The following is a 23323-nucleotide window of genomic DNA, read 5'->3' on the forward strand; positions in this document are numbered from 1 at the left end:
CACCGCACCCATGGCAGCCGCCATGGGGTCGGTCGAGGTGGCCACACTGGTGCTGGCCGACCCCGCTGAAGAAAAGGCCGCTGCGAGGGAAGACAACCCTGGCACAGCCCCTGTCCCGCCTGCCCCTGTGGGAGCTTCCTGGGTCCCTACAGTACCAATCGCGCTCAGCGATGACCCGGTTGACCCTGACGATCCCGGCAGTGGTTGAGGCAACTGTGCAGTGGGAACACCTCCCTGAGTTCCCCCCGTAGTGGACACCGTGCTCACCAGTGGCGTCCCAGCAGGGACCAAAGCCGATTGCACGGTCGCACCCCAAACCTGGGAGCAAACCGTAGGCATACTGGACCCCAAAGGGGGGCCCAGGCCGGCCGGTCCCACCGGGGGGGGGGTTAAGGTGGGTAACCCCTGTAAACCTGGTGTGGGAGCGATGGAAACAGACTCACCCCTGCCATCCAATGGAGCCCCGAGGGCCCCGGCCGCCGAACTGGAGTCCCATATGACAGGGTTGCTCTGGTCCGGAGCAGGGTCTTGCACATCCTTGGAGACTGGAGGGGCTCCCAACGCCGCTGAGGGCCTGGATCTGCTGCGAGCCCCAAATGCTGCTTCCCAGCGGGCGTCCATGCGATCCAAGCGATCTAGTAAAGCAGAAAAAGATTGAGCCGAGATAACAGGCGCAGGGCCTGCAGCGACCCGGTTGTCAGGGGGGGTTGCACACGGGGGGTGGGAGCCATCCCCCCCGCTTCCCTTGCCCGTAAAGAAGGGGCCCTCACCCTCTTAGGGCGGGGACCCGAGGGGGCCTGGGTAGGGGCATGCCTCTTGGGGGCCATGACAACTGTCCCACCAAAAACCTAAGAGTAAACTACCTAGCAGGCCCAAGACCAGGCCCACTCAACCCCAGCCACCGGGATGGGAGGTCCTGGGTTCAAAATTCACCAGGGGAATCCCTTTAAAGGGAAAGCCCCAAATCCCAGCCCCAAAGTGGACCACAAACAGGGGGCCTGGGGGAGAAGGAGCCACTAGGTTGTACACCTAATCTCCCCACCTTATGCTAAGGCCTACGAGGCCTCGCACGCCCTAATCCTGGTGCCCCACTAAAGGAGACCTATCTCCCCTAAGCACCTTACCAACCCAGCCCAGAAAAACCGCTCGTTGAGGGGGTTGGGGGGGAGGTTGGGTGAGTGAGTGGGAGGGGAGGGGTTAAGTCCCCCTTACAAGAGAGGGGAGAGGCCCACCTATTTACTCCTTAAGGAATAAAAAAGACCCCTTTCCAACCCAATAAAACCAAATACAAAAGAATTTAAAAAATCAGAGGCAAGCCTCTGACTCTGCAATATTGCTTCTCCGGAGAGGCTTCCAAAGCCCTGCCACAAACTACCCCTCCCCCCTTTGAGAGTAGCCTGCCTACTCTCTCGTCCCCGTTAAAAGAATAAGAAAGAGCAGAGGCCGGCAAGCCACTGCTCGACAAGCCTGGATGGGGCCTCGGTAGGCCCCGCTACGCAGTCCCAAAAAGAGCGATCAGCAGCCGTCTGTCGCTCCGATCGCTGTTCGCTCCAACGCCAGCAAAGCATGGGTCCCATCCGGATCGCCCTTAAATAGGGCGATCCGGGACCCTCCCCAGCAAGCCAGCAGCGCGCTCTCATTGGCGCGCTGCAAGAAGCCGAACTTCCGGTTCAAATTGAATCCGGAAGTTCGCAGCTCTAAAAGAGCTGAATCACCGTCCCCCCGCCCCATAGGCAATTTCGATCGGCGGTTTAAAACCGCCGATCGGGCATTTCTGTGCTTAATCCAGTAAAACATAGGCATTTTCTTTCTCAGTCTTCAACAGAAAGCAAGACCAAAACACAGGACTTTTTCTCTTGGTATTCTTCTTGGACTTGGAAGTATACATGAAGTGGAATAAATTGTACACTTTACTGCCCACAGTTTTTCTGCCATAATTTTAAAAAGAGGCAAAATAATTTCTTCTATTATTTCCAATAGTAGTGACAATTTAGATAATGTGCTCCTTTCCAATTCATAAATTTTTAACAATTTCTGCCCAGGGCCCTATTAAATGAATTAAATGTTCATTTAATATGCTCCTTAGCAGAGATTCTTGGAACATCATTGATTGGACATCATAGATTGGAAGGGAGCAAATTATCTGAATTGTCATTGGGATAATAGGGATTAACAAGCATATAGTGAATAAAAAAACAAAGATAATGAGTTGTCAGATAACAATTAATATAACAAAAATAAGTACTAATTCTCACCAATTATGGTCCCAGGTTCAACAACAGAACCAAGTCTTTAAGGATCTGTGAAAGGCCAGCAGATTAGGAAAGTCTGCTGTCCAGGGAACAATGTTCCTGAGGGTGAATGCCACAACAGAAAATGTTCTTTTTCTGAGCCTCACCAATGGCATTTTGTAATGGATGGGATTAAGTGCATGCCTCTTCTGCTAGATCTAGCACAAGGGTGTCAAACTCGATTTCATTGAGGGCCGCATTAGAGTTGTGTTTGACCTTGGGGAGGCTGGGGTGGGCATGGCCAGCTTGACATCATTCGTGTCGGGGTGCCTGTGGCGACCTGAGCAGTCTGACAGCAAAAACAAAGCTTGAGAGGGCTGCACGTGGCCCTCTCAAGCTCCAATTTCACTGGCAAAGGATTGCAGGAGGCCATCAGAACTCCATTTTCACTATAAGAAACACAGCAGATTGGTCTTCGTGGTTTCCAGGGCAGTCTTGCAGGCCATATCTAAACACCCCATGGGCCATATCTGCCTGGGGGCCTTGAGTTTGATATGTCTGATCTAGCAGAATGAGTAGATACAACTGGGGAAAGGTGGTCCTCTATGATTTTATGAATAAGAATTTCTTGTTGGAGAAAAAGAATAAGTGTCTTGCATTTAATGACACTCATCAAATAAGCTATTCACAAAACTAATATCATAAGCCATGTCATTTTTAAAATATGGAGCAAAGTTAAATGGTGTTTCACTGCAGTATACTGCACAATTTAACGTAACGTATTTTTTTAGGCCTATAAATGTCATTGAAGAATTCTTCAGCAAAACTGATCAAATATTTTATAAAACAGGTAGAGTACAGTGGTAGCTTGGTATTCATTGTTAATTAGTTTTAGGAGGTGTGATGTGTACCAAAAGCAATGAGTACCAAACTAATTTTTCCCATAAGGAATAATGTAGTGAGTCACAAGGCGGTTGACACAACAACTTCTAGCTTGTGCATTGAGAACCAAACAAATGATGAGTACCAGGACAAAATGTTTATGTTAAAATGCTTTGAGTACCAAATTAGATACATTTCAAAGCAGTTGAGTACCAAGATATCACTGTATATAACAAATATAAAATGCAATGCTTTTTAAAGGATTTTCCTCCAGTGCTGCTCTAGTACAGTCATACCTCGTCTTACGAACCTAATTGGTTCCAGGGGGAGGTTCGTAAGACGAAAGGTTCGTAAGACGAAACATTGTTTCCCATAGGAAACAATGTAAAGTCAATTAATCCGTGCAACCAAAAAAAACCCCCCCACGCTGTCACCTTTTAAAACAGCCTGGGGGCGCCAAACGCCAAACCCGAACTTCTGGGTTCGGCGTTCGGGAGGCCGCCGAGAAGCCCCCAGGCTTTTTAAAAGGTGACCGCCAGGCTGGGGGGCTTCCCAGCCCACCCCGAACCCTGAACCCGGAAGTTTGGCAAAAGTTCGGGGTTCGGGAGGATGATGGGAAGCCCCCCAGCCCGACTGTCACCTTTTAAAACAGCCGGGCGGCTTTCCAGGAGCCTCCCGAAGCCGAACGCCAAAGCCGAACTTCCACGTTCGGCGTTCGGAGGCTCCTGGGAAGCCGCCCGGCTGTTTTAAAAGGTGACCGCCAGGCTGGGGGGCTTCCCAGCACCCCCTCGAACCCCAAACCCGGAAGTTCGGCAAAAGTTAGGGGTTCGGGAGGTTGCTGGGAAGCCCCCCAGCCCGGCTGTCACCTTTTAAAACAGCCGGGCGGCTTTCCAGGAGCCTCCCGAAGCCGAACGCCAAACCCGAACTTCCGCGTTCGGCGTTCGGAGGCTCCTGGGAAGCCGCCCGGCTGTTTTAAAAGGTGACAGCCGGGCTGGGGGGCTTCCCAGCAACCTCCCGAACCCCGAACTTTTGCTGAACTTCCGGGCCCCAAACAAATTCCAAACAAATACATTGCTACCTGTGCATTTATAGACGTAGCAAGAACTCAAAACAAATCCTGATTCTCATTTCTCATTGTGAGACTATAAAAATAAGTAGGGTTTTAATCGGGTTTAATTATTACCTACCGTACAGTTCTTACAATTACAAAGAACATTATATAAACAAATTAAACTGTTTTAAGCTCTTACCAAAAAAGTAAAAAGCATCAGTGTCCTCTGTAATATTAAGCACCTTTTACCAGTTTTAGTTGACAAATCTACCAGTTATAGTCCTACCTTGAAAAATATAATATTGTACAGTAATGCATACCATGGTTATTTCTTGAGTTATATGCGTGACTGTGCTTGAGAAAGGTTTTGAAAGTATAACATGACAGTATTGATTGGAACATGACATTATGAACTGGCAGGCTTCCTTGGTTCTTGATTTGTATCTTGTCGCAGTTCAAGTTGACATTTGTCTATAAAGCCTTATATACAGGGGTGGGTTTCGGATTCTACTATTTAGAATAATGATTGTTTTTCTTGTTGAAATACTAATATTTTGAAGACATATGGCTAAAACTTCCTAACTTGTTTTTTAAGGCCAGAAATTACAAAGGTCCACTTCAACCTCTTTTACTTCCTGGAAGGTCTCTCTATGGCTTGAGACCAGAGGCTATGAACATACTGCAGCTTGTAGCTTATACAAGATTGTAGGGCTGACACTCCAGCTGGCTGCTCATAATTACAGTGATTGCAGTCTGACAGCTGGAGTTTCACTACAGAAATGTGATCAATATTTAAAAACAGTACTGCTAAGAGGAATCTCTTATAAACATATCTATTTTCATTCTTTACAGATATGACATCTGCACATATAAAAACAAGCCTTGTGGAACTCTGGGTAAGGTTCATAGTGTAAGCTAAATGAGCATTTATTCTTTAAATGTTTCTATAGATAAGGTGTCTTCCCTATACAGTATTTATCTGTTTACATAAGGATAGATTTCAGAATATATTTTACTTTCAAAAGGGAATTTTTAAATTTTATTATTATTTTCAATATTTGGATTACTTTAAAAGTCTAGAAACACTAGTTTAGAAGTAAACAAAGCAATATTAAGGGGAAAAGGAAGCTTACAATGCTTTCTTCATCATGAAAGTAAGTCTAGTCTGATACATTTCACATATTACAAATTGAACCCTTAGGAAAGACAGTCAGAAATCGAAATGTACATTATAAAATCATTATGTTTTAGAAAATTGTAAAATTATTATGTTTAGAAAATATGAACAGCTGATGATTGCTCTGGTGTCAAAACTTCCCTAACCTGCTAGCATTCATAAAATATTCAGAAAACCCGAATGCACTGTATATTTAAGTCTCTTTGCTCTGATTTTAAATTATAGTTTGCCACCCCAATAACTAAATGATCTTGAAATTTCATGCCTGTTTATATTCAAGTATATGTAGGCAGGATAAAATCATCTGTTCCTGGACAGATTTTTGTCCCTCTCCCCCATTTCCTTACTTGGGAAATCAAGTCTGTCTAGCATCTGGCAAAATACATGGGCCAAAATACTCTCTAGCACCTGGTAAAAAAATATATGGTGTGATCTGAATTTTAACTCTGCATTTAAACCTAAAATCTTTGTCCAGGCACTTGTCTTTCTATTTCATTCTGATATAAGAATTCTATATTAAATCTCACTATGATGAACCTAGGGATAAATTAAACTGTTCTTCATTCACAGCAGCCAAGATGAATTCTTTATTTACTTCATCGTTTACCATTATTTAAACCATCTATTAACAGACTTAAAGGATAACTATACTGCTAAAAAAAAACCCTAAAGGGAACACTTAAACAACAGAATATAACTCCAAGTAAATCAAACTTCTGTGAAATCAAACTGTCCACTTAGGAAGCAACACCGATTGACAATCAATTTCATTTTGTTGTCAGCACAGACAACTTTGTACAAAACAAAGTATTCAGTGAGAATATTTCATTCATTCACATCTAGGATGTGTTATTTGAGGCCCCCCCTTTTTTTCAGCAGTGTATAAAATGTATACAACATTAAATAAACAAACTGCTTAGAATCACACCTTTACTATTCTGTTTTATTTGCACCGATAAGAGAGAGAGCAGAGCTTTATGTATGAATATATTATTAATGCTAGCTAATATGTTTGGTATATGAAAGATGAGAGTATCTTCTACCAGTTCCTATTGCTAATATTAACTAGCTGGATATTTAAAGAATTGGATTTCAAGAACCATGCATGTATGTATCTTTTGGCAGTAGCATTCACTATAGCAGCTTTATCAGCTTTTGTTCATTTAATGTTCTATTTCGTTATCACAAGTAGTAGCTTTTCATGAACACATTTATAATTATATTATAGCATTTTCTTGTAAAATATTGTATGGTATAAACTTATACAGATAAATAGATATGTTTATTACTTTATTTACCAGCAGAAATATTACAAATCTATATGAGTCCAAGGGGTTGGGTGGCATATAAATCAAATAAATTAAATTAAATTAAATTAATTATAGATCAATCCTATTGAATTAACAGGATTTAGCTGTGTACAGGTCACTATTATTACTGATTAATACTTAACAGAATATGTGTGAATACTTTTGTTTTCAGTAAGCACTTCACCTGTTTTGTATTATATTTGCTTTACATTTCATAATGCCACATTTTTTCTGCTAATGCAGATTTCTTTAGTTATTTTAAGGGCTTCCTATAATTTCTTGCAATCCATTAAGACATTGAATCTTTCATCTAGCCAAGTTACCTCATTTTATGTTTGCGTCCAATATTTTTGACATAAGATTCACATTTTCTCATGCTATCGAAGTTCATGCTATTATCTTCATCCAAAATCGCTAACTGAATTTTGATTCCTTCTATGCAATTGGCCATGTTATCTAGTTCTCATGAGCAGCATGAGCATGAGCAGCATGTATATTATTTTATCCAGGTAATTTATACAATCTTGACTTGAACAATACAATACAACAAGGCAAGAAATAGTTGGTGCTTAGCCGCTCTACTTAAGATGACCCATTCCCTCTCTTAATGTAGAGGGAATGGAAGAGCCCCTGAAGGGTAGAGTTGAAGAGTTTGTGCAGTTTATATCAGATAAAATCACTCAGATTCGGATGGAGCGGGGCTCTGGGCAATTGCAATAGGGGCAGGTCTTAGTCCTTTTATATGGGATTAATTTGAGCCTGTGACTCCTGAGGAAGTAGACAAGGCTGTGGGAGCAATGAGTTCTTCCACTTGTTTATTGGACCTGGGTCCCTCCTGGCTGGTTTCTGCCAGCAGGGAGGTGACCTGAGGCTTCAGGCTTTAGTTAATGTGTCCTTGAGTGAGGGGTCCTTCCCACAACCATTAAAGGAGATGGTGGTGAAACTCCTCCTGAAGAAGCCTTCCTTGGATCCAGCAGAATTAAAGAACTTTCATCCAGTCTCCAACCTTCCCTTTGTGGGAAAGGTTGTAGAGAAAGTTGTGGCACTTCAACTCCTATGGTCATTGGATGAAACGAATTATCTGGACCCTTGTCAATCTGGCTTCAGACCTGGCTATAACATGGAAACTGCTTTGGTTATGCTGATGGATGATCTCTGGCAAGTCCGAGATAGGGGTCATTCCTCTATATTGGTGCTACTTGACCTCTTAGCTGCTTTCAATACCATTGACCATGGCATTATTCTGAGACGACTAAGGGAGCTAGGATTGGGAGGCACCATGCTGTGGTGGTTTTCCTCCTATCTCTCTGGTCGTTCACAGTCGGTGTTGGCAGGAGGACAGAGGTTGGCCCCTAGACCCTTTGTGGGGTGCCTCAGGGCTTGGTCCTCTCTCCTTTCCTATTTAATATCTACATGAAACCACTGGTTGAGGTCATCTGATGCTTTGGGTGAGATATCAGCAATATGATGATGATACCCAGTTGTATATCTCCACCCCACATCAGTTCAATTAAGCAGTGAACATTATTTGCCAGTGCCTGGAAGCTGTGGCGGTCTGGATTGGTATCAACAACCGCAGACTTAACCCAGACAAGACCAAGTGGCTGTAGGTACTGCCTCCTAAAGACTACATTGACTTTCCATCCTTGACTCGGGGGTGGGGGGAGAGAAATTGTCCCCCTTAGAATGGGTCCACAGTTAAGATTAGACTAACATCTAATAGTTGTGGCTAAGGGGACCATTGCACTGGTTTGTCTGGTGCACCAATTGCGACCCTACTTGGATCAGGAGTCTCTCTTCAGAGTCAGTCATGCCCTTATTACCTCACAGTTGGATTATTGCAATGCACTCTACATGGGGTTACCCCTGAAGAGTGTTTGGAGATTATAATTGGTCCAGAATGCAGCCATGCAAGTGGTTGTGAGTGCACCTAGGTACCCTCATATTACACCAATCCTCTACGAATTGCAATGGCTCCCTATGGGTCTTTGGGCTCAATTCAAGGTGTTGGTTATTAAAGCCCTGCATAGCTCAGGGCCAGGTTATCTTAACTACTTCATAGTTCCCAGTGACTGGGAATATCCCACAGAGTTGGTCCTCTCCAAGTTCTGTCAGCTAAACAGTGTTGGTTGGTGGCTCCGCAGGGAAGGGCCTTCTCTGTGGCTGCCCTGGCTCTCTGGAACCAACTACCCCCTGAGATCCGGACTGCCCCCACTCTATTGGCCTTCCGGAGAGCATTGAAGACCTTGCTTTGCCAGCAGACTTGGGGCCATTGATCTCGCAATTTGTGAGGTCTGTTCTGAATGATATGTATGATGTGATTTTTTTTAGCTGTATTTTAATCTTTCATGATGTTTTAAAATGCATTTTCTATATCCTGTTGTAAGCCATCCAGAGTCCTTCGGGAGTTGGGCGGCATAGAAATACAAATTAAATTAAATTATTCTTTTATTAGCAGAGTTTATTTTCCATTCAATAGCAGGTTGAGAGAAAGTCTGTATTACTGAATTTCTATTTGGATAGCCTTTAGTATACTACAACAATAACGTCTGTGTTTTCAGTCCTAAATTTATGAAATGTTTTTTATTAGATATAATTTCAACCCTAAGCAGGTGAGATTGTAACTGAGTTGATGAGTGTCAGTATTTTGTCTGTCATATCACAAATATATGCTTTTGGAATTCCAACAGCACTTGAAATGAAATAACTAGTCTAAATATTTTATATGTTTTACACCAGAATATGCCTTCCTCTAGAGTTGCTGCTAAATCATTTTTAATTTGAATCTAAGTATTTTTCTGTTCTGTTTCTCCCCTGAAAAGAGGACAGATGTTTGTTCTTCAATTTCAGAGACAAGAATATCTCCTCTTGGTTGTTTGTGAAATATTTCTACTTCATTTTTCTTTATTTTACTCATCTTTCTTGCAAACTACTAGGGTTTACTGGCTCTCATCTGAAAGCTATATATCCTTCTTTCCTGATAATCCAAAATTTGAAAAAATGTATCTCAAGCTCTTTGTTTTGCAGCCGAGAGGACGTAGATGATACTTGTTTTGCAGATCACTAGCTCTGTTCCTCAGTGTACTTGTATAAAATCATAGAACTGGAAAAGCATTTGGTGGACTTCTAATTCAACTCCCAGCTCAAAGCAGGAATCATCATGCCATCTTGGACTAATGGCTGTCCAATCTTTTCTTGAAAATCTCCAACAATGGAGCATCCATAATTTCAAAAAATTTCCATTGTTCAGTAGTTTTCTCTATCAGGAAGTACCTGGTTATTTCCAAGAGCTCCCTCTGACAAGCTCTCTCCACACATTGCTTCTTGTCTTACCTTCAGGTCCTATGGAGAATGAATCAATATCCTCACGTGTGCAACCTTTTACCATATCTTCCTCAATCTTCTCTTAATTAAGCTAAACATACCCAGCTTATTTAGCTATTCCTGATAAGATTTAGCTTCCAGACCTCTTACATTTGTTTCTGTGTGGAATCACCAATTAGACTGGGGGGAGGGATCAAGTGGGGGCCAAGTTTAGAGTCATGGTACTGCAGTAAATAGTAGGGAACAGACCTCAGAATCCTTGAAGCCTTAACTTGCCATTCCCAAGGGAATACAGCCAGTCTGGCATATTCTTGTAACCTGGTTGACTAGCAATTGAGGCTATTCATGAGTGGTTTTGCTTGTTTTTGCCTGACAGTTTTCTCTTCTCTACACTTTCTCTGAGGTCTTTTTAGTATTCATATGATCAGAACTGGATGCAGTATTCCAAATGCAATTACAGTTACAATTGTGCAGTATGGAGTGGTGCTATCAGTTCCCTTGATCTTGATATTGTCTCCCTGTTGATGCAGCATAGGACTGCATTGACTTTAGAAGATACTGAATCTTGATGCATTGAACTTTACATCTTCCCTGCCTAATTTCTACATATAACTTGATTGGTCAAACCAAGAATCAAACTTTTCACACAGTTTTTCTGCTCTAATTATATCTGCCAGCTCTGATGACATCTCCCACATATCTTTATAGTAACAAGTTAAATCAATAGGCATGGAGCACTTCCTGCATACTTCAGCAGTCTTTAGTAGAACCCAACCCCTAGTGTAGTTTTTAAAAAGTACATAATGGGGTTTTAAAAAACCTATTCCATGTATTTTATGTTTCTGGAATTTTTATACTATGAAAAACAGTGGGATAAGACTGCATAAATAATGGTCTGGGAATTATATAAAATCACCATCTAGAGTTGGAAGCTTCCATGGCATTTTACAGGAATTACAGACTCCTAATTGCCAAAGATGTCCCTCTGTGAAAGAAAAGCTACTTATTCCAAGAAAAAAAATCAGAGCCCTAAAAAAAAGTTCATAAAGCAAAAAGAGGGAAGAAATAGAATTACTGTTGCAGTGGCAAAGTTCAGAACTTTGCAGAGCAGTTTGAATAGAGAAAACAAATAGACCTAAAAGGAAAGATAAAACAATAGTCTGAATAAAGTGGTTTAAAGCTGATCATTTGTTTGGGTATTTTTTAGCATGATTATAGAAATTATTTCAGTCCTCAACCATAAATGTGAATTGTATTCATTATATTCTAAAAGTGTTAACTATATTATTGGTACTGGAGAAAAAAGACGGGTAGAATTTAGAAAATGGAATGCTATTGTTACATAGTTATCTTTAAAATTACGGGAAGGGAACGATGATTGTAACCTTTTTCTATCATAAATTACAGTTGGTTAAAAATAATTTCCATCTATTTTAGCTAAGCTTGTTTTGATTACTTTTATTTTGCCCTAGTCTGGAGCCAGTGACTGTTATGTAAACTAAACATATACTTGAAGATTAAAACATCAGACTATCTTCATTTATTGTCCATATCTAATTGCTGGGGAGCTAATAGAAATCATCTATAGATATAAAACACACAAAATTAGGTCAGCTGTAGACTGAAGGGCTACCAAACTTTTTACTACCACACTGTGGCCGTGGCTTATGCAGGATGCCCTGCATTTTCTTTCAACTCCTTTCAGTGCAAATTAGGTGCTCTGGGGTGGAGCTCCATCTTCGCTACCCCACTGCGTGTCTCCCCCCAACGTCTGGGCAGCAGTCCACCCCTGGCTATAGATAATAATGCCATTCATATATCCAGTTAATAGCTTTTTTTATACTGTAATTGTAATCAAGAGAACTAAGGGGTTAGAAATGGCTATGAGAGAGGATATATGTATGGTTGAGGCAAAAAAATTTCTAACTTGTTTACTTGCTAGTTACTCTTAAACTAGGTATTTCTTGGTATTTTATATATCATAGCTTCCGTAATTGAGTATGCTAGTTAAAGCAGATAGTGCAGAACATCTAGAAAAGCCAATTGGAATCCTGAATTATAATAATCTGCCTTGAAGGCATAAAAGTTATAAGAGTGAAGCTATGAAATACTTGCGATTTATTCCTATTAAAAAAGAGGTATCCAATATTATTTTTATTTCTTCTTTTTTCTTTGCTAACACAATTGAATTCTAAAAGTATTCTTTTTATAGTATTCTGTAATAATATTTTTGCAGCATACATATAATCCTCAGGGGTGTACATTGATGTTTTTTCCAGATAAGCAATATAGTACACTGAGAAATATAGCAGTAAGGCTGCAACAGATCCATTATCAGTAGTGATAATTGATTAGTCCTGCATTAAAGTATATCATATATAGTGCTTCATATGTAAATGTCTGAAACTTCATTCATTTTAGTTTTTTAAGGCATATATTTCATGCTGTAATAAAAGAAAAACATGATAGTGAGTACAAATTAATGTTTCTTTCTCTGCAATTGATGTACTGAGGGTTATTTTTCTCTAATAAAATTTCTCTAGAATATATCACTTGGGGATTTTTGGGTAGCTAAAATGTTACTTGTATGTTTTATGAACCCACTAAACTTAAAACCATTCTTTTTGGAAAAGTAATGTGAACACATTTTGCTTTCTGCAACCTCAAAAATGTTAAAATAAAAATGCTTGCTTGAATTCCCTCTCTTGGCTCAAGTTACTAGGTGGTCCCAAGTTACCAGAAGTAAAATTTATAAATCTAACCCCTAGTCTAGACATTTTCCAGCAGTGACTGCAGTTCAAAAAATATTAATGTCTAGCCGGCAAAGTGAAGTTCCCCCCAGTGATTTTGCAAGGACTAAAAAGTCAACCTTTGCCAACTGCTGCTTTTAGGCATGAGGTTATTAAAAATAATCCAGGCATTTATAACTAAGGCTTTTAAGACTGAAACACGTTGGCATGACCCTTTGTGTCTCCTTTTGTTTGTTCAGGCTTGGCCTCTGTTGCTGGAATGTGTGAGCCTGAAAGGAGCTGTAGTATTAATGAAGACATTGGCCTTGGCTCTGCTTTTACCATAGCCCATGAGATTGGTCACAAGTGCGTATATTTTTAAAATTTAATACATTTAGTTTAATTATTTTAATTTGCCCTCTTATAGTGGCTGCCTTTCCTGTATCCTGATTATTTTTGTTGTTGTTTGATTTCATCAACCATATGATCTTGAAAGAGTTATTACTGCAGCACATATATATTATTGCTTTAAAATTACTTCTAGTTGCATCAGTTTTGCATAACATTACTATTGCAGTATATTGCTATAATAGTACAAAGTAAACTATATAAGTTTATAAGTAAACTATATAAGTTTAATTATATATGTAACCCTTGTATAACTATGCTGTAACAACAGTACAGTTCAGGATATATATTTTGAGACAGAACTCAAAAATTGTTGCTTACCTTTCCATTTCAGAATCAGATTATGTAGTACTGCTTATAATACAGTGCTTCAATTGGAAACATATTGAAAAGTGCTTTAACCATATTTAATTTACATGATTTAATCACATTATTTTCAACTATTTTCACTGTTGTTCCTCACTGTTGTAATACGAGGATCTCCTAAAATGAATAAAACTAAAGTTAACAATAGACCACTTATATTAAAATTTAATCTAAATATCATGGGAGTTTTTGAACTTTGATGCCCTCCATTTATTGCAGATATGTGTAGTCAAAATGAATAGAACTTAGACGAAGTTTTGATAGTATTCACCCTTGATCTACACAAACCTGATTAGATGTTTTAATTCACTTGAAACTTTTGCCAGCATAGTCATATTACCAATGAGTAATGTGTAGGGGATGTTGAAATGTGTCCTGTAACAGAGTGACCTTAACCATGTGATACACTAATCTAATCCAAAATAGAATCCAAGTGTAAATAATGCAAGTGCAATTGTTAATTTATTATTATTGTTGTTGTTGTTGTTATTATTATTATTATTATTAATTAAATTTGTATGCCGCCCCTCTCTGCAGACTCGGAGCGGCATACAATTTGTCATTATCTTTGTCTTTATTTATTCATTCATTCATTCATTCATTCATTCATTTATTTAAGAATCAATGGCTTTTTAGAAATTTGTATGTTACCATACATAAAATATACAGCTTGCTAACTACCCCCAAAATAAAATAAAGAGAAATCTTGCAGTTTTTAGATCAGCAATTATAGTCACATTTTAGCTAATGTTTTAGAAAGAAAAGTAAACTGAAGTCAAATTTTGTGACATTAATTTTTTATACTTTAGAAGTCATCTTGGCATAATGATCTATTTCTTCAAATAAGAAACAAGTCACTACAACCATTCTTAGCAGCTTACTATTCTATTGTTACATTTGATACTAAGGGAAAAATTATAGTTACAATTTAATACACATTTAGAGAGCAATAACTGTTATTGAATTTAGTAGAATTAATTATACATGTAGAAATTACACAATTAAAATTTTCCAATTCATCTAGAGCAGTGATGGAGAACCAATGGCACGGGTGCCACAGGTGGCATGCAGAGCCATATCTGCTGAAACGTGACTTGTTGCCCTAGATCAGCTCCAACATGCATGCATGTGCTGGCCAGCTAATTTTTGGCTTGCACAGAGGCTCTGGGAGGGTGGGGGAGGGCGTTTTTACCCTCTCCCAGGACCAGGGAAGCCTTTGGATCTCGTGAAGGGAGAAACATAAGCCCACTGGGCCCACCAGAAGTTGAGAAACAGGCTGTTTCTGGCCTTCAGAGGGCCTCCAGGGGACAGGGGAAGCTGTTTTCGCCCTCCCCAGGCATTGAATTATGGGTGTGGGCACTCACACATGTATGATAGTGCACGCCCACGCTCTTTCGGCACCTGAAGAAAAAAAGGTTTGTCATCATTAATCTAGAGTACTCAGTTCTTTTTTCTGTGATTTCAATATATTAGAAATCTGTATCTATTTCTCTTAACTCACTATTTTGATAAAAGTAATAAATTTCTATCATATCTTTCTTTTCTTCTTTTTACAAATCTAGATACTTTTGGGAATATGTTACTATCTTTTATATGATGAAACTAAACAGAATAGTTGTTGCAAACTGCTTCCAGGAATTATATGCTAGATTTGTTATGCATTTTATTTTAGGTTTTTATGTATTACAAGTAATTTGATATGCAGTATAAAGATTCCTTAGAATGTCAGAAGAACAAATGCAGGACTAGGATAAAGAAGTATAATGAATTAAAACAGTATTTCTTTAATAGTTTCTCCTCTGCTGATAATTCATCTCAGAAAGAGCAAAGCAAGACTGGGATATCTGGTACAGTGATACCTTATCTTACGAACCCCTCATCATACAAACCTTTTGAGATACAAACCTGGAGTTTAAGATTTCTTTGCCCTGCTGCCCCCCCAGCCAAAAACGCAAAGCCGGGCCACCGCCACAGGACGTTTGAGCCTCCTGGTCCTCCCCTTCTTCCTGTCTTCAGCCTGGGCCAGCAGAACCTGCCTCCCAAGCCCCTTTGCCCAGCCTGACACCCCCCCCCAGCGCTTTGCCTCTCGACAGGCTAGGGGGCTTCGGAGGCAGGTTCTGCCGGCCCAGGCTGACAGACAGGAAGAAGGGTCGGGGAAGACCGGGAGGCTCAAGCCTCCTTCAGCAGTGGCCCAGCTTTGCGTTTTTGGCTGGGGGGGGCAGGAGGGCCGGCTTGACCCTCCCCCAGTGTTTCGCCCTGAGTGACAGGCAAGACGAAGGGGCGGGGAGGACCGGGATGCTCAAGCCTCCTTCGGTGGTGGTGTCCTGGCTTCCAGGTTTCTGAATTTTGGGCTTGCATGCATTAATCGCTTTTCCATTGATTCCTATGAGAAACATTGTTTCATCTTACGAACTTTTCACCTTACGAACCTTGTCCCGGAACCAATTAAGTTCAAAAGACGTGGTATCACTGTATTAAAAACAAAGTTCAATTCCAATTCTACATCTTTTCAGTTCTGACAGAAGGGAACATAAATTGGTGCTAAAAAACAATAAATATGCATAGGTACATGGAACGATACAGAGAGAATGGGAATGAGGGAAAGTGGAAATCTTTATTGTGCACATTTCCCATGCATCATTACAGAGCAGAATACTTATTCCAGTTTCAGATATGTTGAAGGTGGGAATTAATATATTATTCTAAGGGAGCAACAACAGCAAACCAAGAGAAGGAAAATAGAAAAGATGGGAATTATAGCAGTATGAAAATGACCAATTGTTTGGAATTATTTCCAATCAGATAATATAGCACAGATGCATGGTAGTCTCTTTTTCCTCCTTTCCATATTGTAATATTTTCAATATATATGTATTTTATGCCTGGAAAAAGTATTTAATGATAAAGATACATGGAGAATCTTTATTTATGTCCCATCTTCTAATTGTTCCAACATTCTAGATAATTTACACAAAATTAAAATTAAAATAACCAACAATTAAAACTTAGTGAAATATATACTTTCTATTACTTATCTAAGAGCCAAATATAACTCTTTAGGGAGAATATCTCATTACTCATTACATTCTCATATATATGATGATAAAGCTTCTAAACAGAATGGACAATCCTGTTACTCTAAATTCTAGAGCATTTTCATAAATGAAGATACAGTACCACGGAATTAGTCTTTAAGTCATTTAGAATCATAAGACTAGCACCAATCCTTTTAACTGTGACCATTAAGCAATTGCTAGCCAGTGCAGATATTAAATGTTTAATATAAGTATTTTAATACCTTTAATATATTTATGATGTATTTAATATTTATAATTTTAATATAAGTATTGTCTTATATTAGTCAGCAGTCTTCTGCTGCATTTTTCACTGATTACAATTTATATACATGATCAAAGTGCATAAAGCACAGTGTAGTATCAAAGAAGACTATGATCAAGACATAAAGATTTGCCACTAATTCTGACCAGTCCAGGAAGGCTCAAAGTATCCTAGCCATAATAGTTGAAATATGCTCTTTGCCACAGCTGTTATCTGTAAATGCCGTGATAGCTGGTGGAAAGTACTCTTCCAATTCCAAAGTATATAGTCCTGAGGGAGGAAGATTCATCCAGATCAAACTTTACTTAAACCACAGAATAGGACTTTACATTAGAATACAGAGACCACTAGATTTTGTATCCTCAGCATACTAATGGCCCATAGCTTTTGGGCAAAAAACATTATGGGAAATGTAAGTAAAAGCTGACAAGGAAAATTAGAAAAGTCATACTCCCATTTGCTTTCTGGTGTTTCACATGTTCAGCAAAAAAACATGGTAGAAAGAAATACCAGTCAGCGGTTCGAATGCTGGCCGGCTGTTGCATTGGGGCCGGAAGGAACGTCCCGTCTTCTTCCAATGCTGGGCGATCCTGAGGATCAAAGGGATTTCCTGGTAGTCTTCCCCAGTTCCCACATGACTGGTAATGGCTGTTTCCGGTGTTCCATGTGGCTAGATGATCCCAGAGGCTGATGGGGATCACCTAGTATGCCGTGCGGGGCCGCACAGGCCCAATAGGTCGAAGCGGGTGGGCCCAGGCCTGGATAAAAGGGCCTGCTTTCCCTTGGCTCTTTCCTTTCTGACTTCTCTTCGTTGGCACCTTCCCTCCCTCCCCTTGTGTTAGTGTGACTACTGGTTGCTGTTTGGGGATGAGTAGGAATTTTTTATGGCTGCAGCACTTCATGGCGCAGCCGTTTTTTCGCCTACTCCACACAGATTGGGGGACAGGATTAGTTAGGGGGTTTGTTTTTCAGCCACCTTAGGTTGATTTGGCTGCAATCTGGCTTAAAATCCCTTTAGTCATTGGGGTGGTAGGTAGGGGTGGAAAGGGGTGCTAGCACCAGCTGTGTGTTCTCCTTTAGGGCACCTTTTGGAAGGTGGTGGACTGCCCCTGCCCAGAAGCTCCAGGCATGTAAGGCCTGAGTGATGGATAGGGGGTGCGTTGGGGCTCATTTACTCAGGTCTTCTAAAGTGGAACTGGGGGATGAGCCTTCCTACATATCATGTGGTGTGGCGGAGAGCAAGGGAAGGGACATGGCACCCTCCTTCCCTTAGTAATGAGACCCATTAACACCCAGCTCTGTTGTGTGTGTGTTCTTTCCGCATCCAATGCAAAGGATTTAACTATGGTTTCTGTTACAAAACCATTGTTTTCTATGAAGTTTAAATTCAGCCAATTTTTAATAACACTTGAGAGTGGAATAACATCTAGCAGAAATATTGGTAACATGATGATTAATGACTGTGTTAAAGTAGCTCAAATATTAGAACAAGATGACAAATTGTAAAAGGAAGACATTCTTGAGTTACTTATATTGCTGTAGTCCAATTTACTTCGGTGAATCTGAAACAAAAGAAGAGATCAAATGATACATATGACATTCAATACACTGCCAGTTTAGATTTTATTTAAAAAAGTTACAGTCAAGTGTTTTGGAAGCCAATATGCATTTGGGACTGTTATGTCTGGGAAAGCAATCTTGAAAAAGAAAAATTGCCCTTCATGCAGCAAATAGCAGTAAAAAATAGATACTCAGATTTTTGTTAGAATCAACGATTATTTTCCTATTACCTTTTTTTAGTAGAAAGACTATTTTTCTATATTAAAAAATAGAAAGGCACATTTGAATAATTTCAAATGATATATATTCTTTAAATTAATATGAAATATTAACTAGGGGTTTTTTTTAATCATCTTTTAATTACTTTATACATCTTGATTTGCCATGTGAAGGTTCTAAAATGGTAATATTTGCTGGCACTAAATCAGATAGGATTATACTGTAAATATAGTGAAATTTGTACAGTGAAATGAACGATACAGACATGCTAATAATTTTGTGCTATGTCTTATGTAAGTTACATATAGCCCTTTATTTACCACATTCTCTCAGAACATTTTTCAGTATTCAGTTGATATGAAATTTTATAATTGTATTGTTTCATTTGCTATTTCATATAAAAAATAATTTCTCTTTCCTCCTTATTTTTTCTGATAGTTTTGGTATGAACCATGATGGAATTGGAAATTCTTGTGGGACCAAAGGTCATGAAGCAGCAAAACTTATGGCAGCTCACATTACAGCAAACACCAACCCTTTCTCATGGTCAACCTGCAGTAGGGATTATATCACCAGTTTTTTAGAGTAAGTATTTTCTCAAAGCAATTATAAATTGGGGGGGAGTGTGTTCACCCATATTTATACCTTGCTATTGTGAATAATAATGCTAGAGAATATGTAGTCATAAGCTCCAATCTGGAAAAGTATGCAGAGTGGATGATCAGTTCTGTCAGATTTGCTCATACTGTTTAACTGTACAAAATTGGGAAATCAAATGGAGTAGAAAACAGGAATCACTACAAGATATCATTTAGGATGAACATATTAAGTGTTAATACTAACAGTGCTGCCCATAATAATCAAGAACTCTACCTTCAGGTCTTGCATGTCATTGTTCTCTTATTTACACCTTGCCTGGAATCCCCACTTACTACTCAGTCCTCAGAGAGGACAAGATGTGATGTCATCTCACCCTGAATTTCACACTCAGCTATATTTCTTCAACTGCGAGTTTTCTTTCAACATTGAGTCAGCTTTTAACATCGAACAACTGACGGCACTTTACCTAGATTATCAGCTGTTTCATGTCTGTGCCTGCCTGTGTCGCTGGTGGCATGGAGCCATATGGGGCCTGGTCCTCGGCTCTGCCAGTGGGGGATCTGGTTCCCCCCGCCTTTCTGACTCCTTCACTGACAGTTGAATAGGGGCTTCAGCTGCGTTATCAGGCAGAGATAGTGGTCCAGGGAGTTCTTGCGTTCCCCCTTCCCATTCAAACGAGCCGCAGGGACATCTGTCAGCACTGTAAAAAGGCAGTCGTGAACAATAAAACTTGGTTGGCCTGACTAGCAAGGTCGCATCTTCAGCCAAAGCGACCTGACCACTGACCAAGCAATTGCCCGTTTGCTGAAATCGTGAGGGATTCATCTGCAACTGGGCCGATGCCGTGATCAGCGTTTTTCACTTCTGTGATGGATCAGATTGCCAAAGTTTCCTTGTCTGCTGCCTTAGGACCCTTTGGGCCCACTGATTCCCCAGGCAATAATCCAGTTACCATACCCGGTTGCCTGCACTTGTTGCAAATTGCTAACAGCCCAAAGGGGCATGAAAAACTTCCAGTGGCCATTTTCTGCCTCATCGAAGATCTGGTGGCCATTTTTGGCAGGAGCCTTCAACAGGTGTTATCATGGCTCACTGACAGCTGAAAGGAACAAAAACTTTTCGGCAGCCATTTTCTAGCTCACCCTATCTCTGGCAACCATTTTAAAGAGAAGCCACAACAGGCTGCCTGTGGTGGCCATTTTATGTGGTGGTAGGCCTGCTTTCCATCGCTACTTCATGTAGTCTCCTGGGTTATCCCTCTTCTACCTCATTGGCCATCATCTCAACAGAAAGGAGGGATATGACATCATCTTATTTCCCATCTACAAGTCCTTTTAACAATTCCAAAAAAGCTCCACACACCTTTGCACCACTCAAGTGACTTTGATAACACATTTAAACCTCCAGGTGACCTTAATGACTCGCTAAAGGAATGCAAATGACCAATTGTCTGCAAGGAGTATAAATCCTTCAACTCCTTACCATCTAGTCAGAGCTGAATTTTCTTGGATGAGAAGTGAAACATTTTCAAAGAAAAACTGGGAAGTCCATTTCCATCTTGAAAAATCACCTTTGGAACAACCATGACCGGATGACTGAGAATCTACATAGGCATCCTTTGAACTACTAATCATTGACAGATAATGGTGATATTTTGAGGGGTACACAAAATAGCTTTTTAATGAATATTTTGAAAATGAGTTATGAAATGTTATGAATTGACAATCCATAATAGGAAATCATATCTACTTTCTATAATACACATGTATTTGCATAGCTGTAAATGTGGCTAGGGCTTTGATTTGTCTTCAGGTCGTATAGATCTTTCACCTTTTAACTAAATAATAGTATTCCTGGATTTTTTAATGTTGAACAGTTCAGGTCGTGGTACTTGCCTTGATAATGAACCTCCCAAGCGTGATTTTCTTTATCCTGTGGTGGCCCCAGGTCAGGTGTATGATGCTGATGAACAGTGTCGCTTCCAATATGGAGCTACATCACGGCAGTGTAAATACGGGGTAAGAGCTCTAAATCCTTATACTATATCAACTGTCCCAAATAGTCTCTTATATATATTTCATCCTCACGTAAAAGTTTATTAACATACAATTGTTAATGTAGTTTTCTACTAGTAATTTGATTGTATTATTGTTTCAAATAAGGAACATCAGTTTTTTATGCTGCATCTTTTGCTTGAGTTGTTTGTATATATTCTATACCTAAATGTTTGAACTGAGCATTTTTCCTCAAAATCAGTTGGATGATCTTAGAATTTTAGCTAACTCGGAACACTCAGTTACCTGTAGAAATGCTGCTAATGACAAGGTTTAATGACAATGTTTAAATACAAACCTCAGGATACAACTTTCTTTAATATGAAACAATTTTGTACAGTAAACAGTTTTAATTATGTTTTATATATATTATACTTTTTTCTTTCCGTAGTGGCATTATTATTAGTGACTGTGATTACCCTTATTACTGTTAAACACTATAATAATGAGTTTATTAAATTCATTATTACAGTTGTTATAATTGAGTGGGTTGTGAATGTATTCTATACATTTCATTCATTAATAAAATAATTGTTTAGTTTATTTATTTTGAACATGCCATTCAAAAATTCTGTGTGCCTTCCACATGCATTAAAAACCAACTTCCAAATACAGTTAGGTTATAAAATAATCATTAATACAAAATAAACTTTTAGTTATTTTACTAATACTTCAGAACAGCTTGAAATAGCATTTAGTGGTTTTTATAAGCTAAAGCATCACTTACAATGATTCTGTCACCAGTAGGGTTTAAATATGAAAATTGTATTGAAATGGTATTTTTAGATTTGTTGCCAAGTTACATATTATTTTATATAGTTTTTAAATAAAATATTTTTGAATGATAGTGTTTTGTCAGGTCTAAAAACTACATATAATAATTTACCTAATCATTTGCAATAATCACTTCTTTTAGAACCACAGTACAAAAGGAATTCATTTTTAATATCCCTAGGGTGATAAGTACAATATTATTCTTGGGATGAATTTTGGCAATTCATATAGCAATGGATTTTAAAGTTTTTTGTGGTTGGCTGGCTAACTGTTAGCTTTTGATTTTTTTTCAACAAAAAGCCTTTATTGTTTCTGTTTAAGTTTCTTCTTTCTTCTGCTTCTGTTTCTCTTTTTCTTCTCTTGATGTCTACATACTTTCATAAACTCTTTTCACTTAGCTACTCTGTTTTAGATATAGTAGAAAGGTCTGCACCTTTTGCCTTCATTACATGAAATTTTACATGAGGTATTTATGAAGCATCAACATGAGGTATTCTTGACATTGAAAAATGAGCAGTGGATGCTCATTTGGTGGCAATGTCGAGGCGTTGCAGAGGAGAAAAGAGAACTTCATCTTTTTACTTCTGGTTTTTCATGCCTGGGGACCCTTTCAAGGTGTGCTTTGTTTGGAGGACCATGTGAAACGGAGGGGAAGACTGGGGGACAGTGGGGTAGAAAGCAACTTCCAGCTTGCACAAACCCTCTTTAAACCAACACAAATGCAATCTGTCATATCATTCTGACATGGCACATACGAGGCTGCAACAACCACTCCAGCTTTGGGAAGCATAAAATTGAATGTGCTCATTCCCATTACTGTGGACTTCGATAAGGAAGAGTTGCCAAACTATAAGTATCAAATGGCAGTGATTTGGAATTAATAAATTGATCAAATCCCAAAGATTTGGGCAAAGGGATTAAAGCTCTGCCAAGAGACTAAGTGGCGATTGAAAGACATGAGCCAGAATTACTTAAAAGAAATTTGCCAAGAAAGTAAAACTTAGAGGAAAATTGTGGATGGGGGAAAATAATTAGAAGATTTTGCCAAAGGGGGAGCAAATAAAAGAATTAGACCGAGGAGATCAGCATAAGAAGAAACATTTGACTTAGAGAGTAAGATTGAAAGTGAAAACACCAGAAGGACCCTTTTGTAATGGGAAAGGAGAAAAAACACTGAACTGGAGTGATTAGAGGCAGTGGTGACTCAGAAAGTATACAAAGAAGATTATTGGAAGTTTGAAAAGGTAAAAAAGGCTTAAACAGAGTTGCCAAATATAAGTATCAAATGGACTGTCTTAT

General features: G+C 39.4%; 1 protein-coding gene across 3 annotated transcripts in view; it reads left to right on the forward strand.

Moving 5' to 3' along the window:
* ADAMTS6 (ADAM metallopeptidase with thrombospondin type 1 motif 6) overlaps positions 1-23323 on the forward strand; it is a 146197-nt gene that overhangs the window by 67189 nt on the left and 55685 nt on the right. For all 3 annotated transcript variants that reach the window (XM_070743273.1, XM_070743275.1, XM_070743274.1), the window contains exons 8-11: positions 5017-5060; positions 12965-13070; positions 19035-19181; positions 21073-21214. In XM_070743273.1, coding sequence (XP_070599374.1) covers positions 5017-5060; positions 12965-13070; positions 19035-19181; positions 21073-21214 — 439 coding nt within the window. The remainder of the gene's footprint in view (positions 1-5016; positions 5061-12964; positions 13071-19034; positions 19182-21072; positions 21215-23323) is intronic.

This window comes from Erythrolamprus reginae, chromosome 2, assembly GCF_031021105.1.
Source record: "Erythrolamprus reginae isolate rEryReg1 chromosome 2, rEryReg1.hap1, whole genome shotgun sequence".
Taxonomy (NCBI): domain Eukaryota; kingdom Metazoa; phylum Chordata; class Lepidosauria; order Squamata; family Dipsadidae; genus Erythrolamprus; species Erythrolamprus reginae.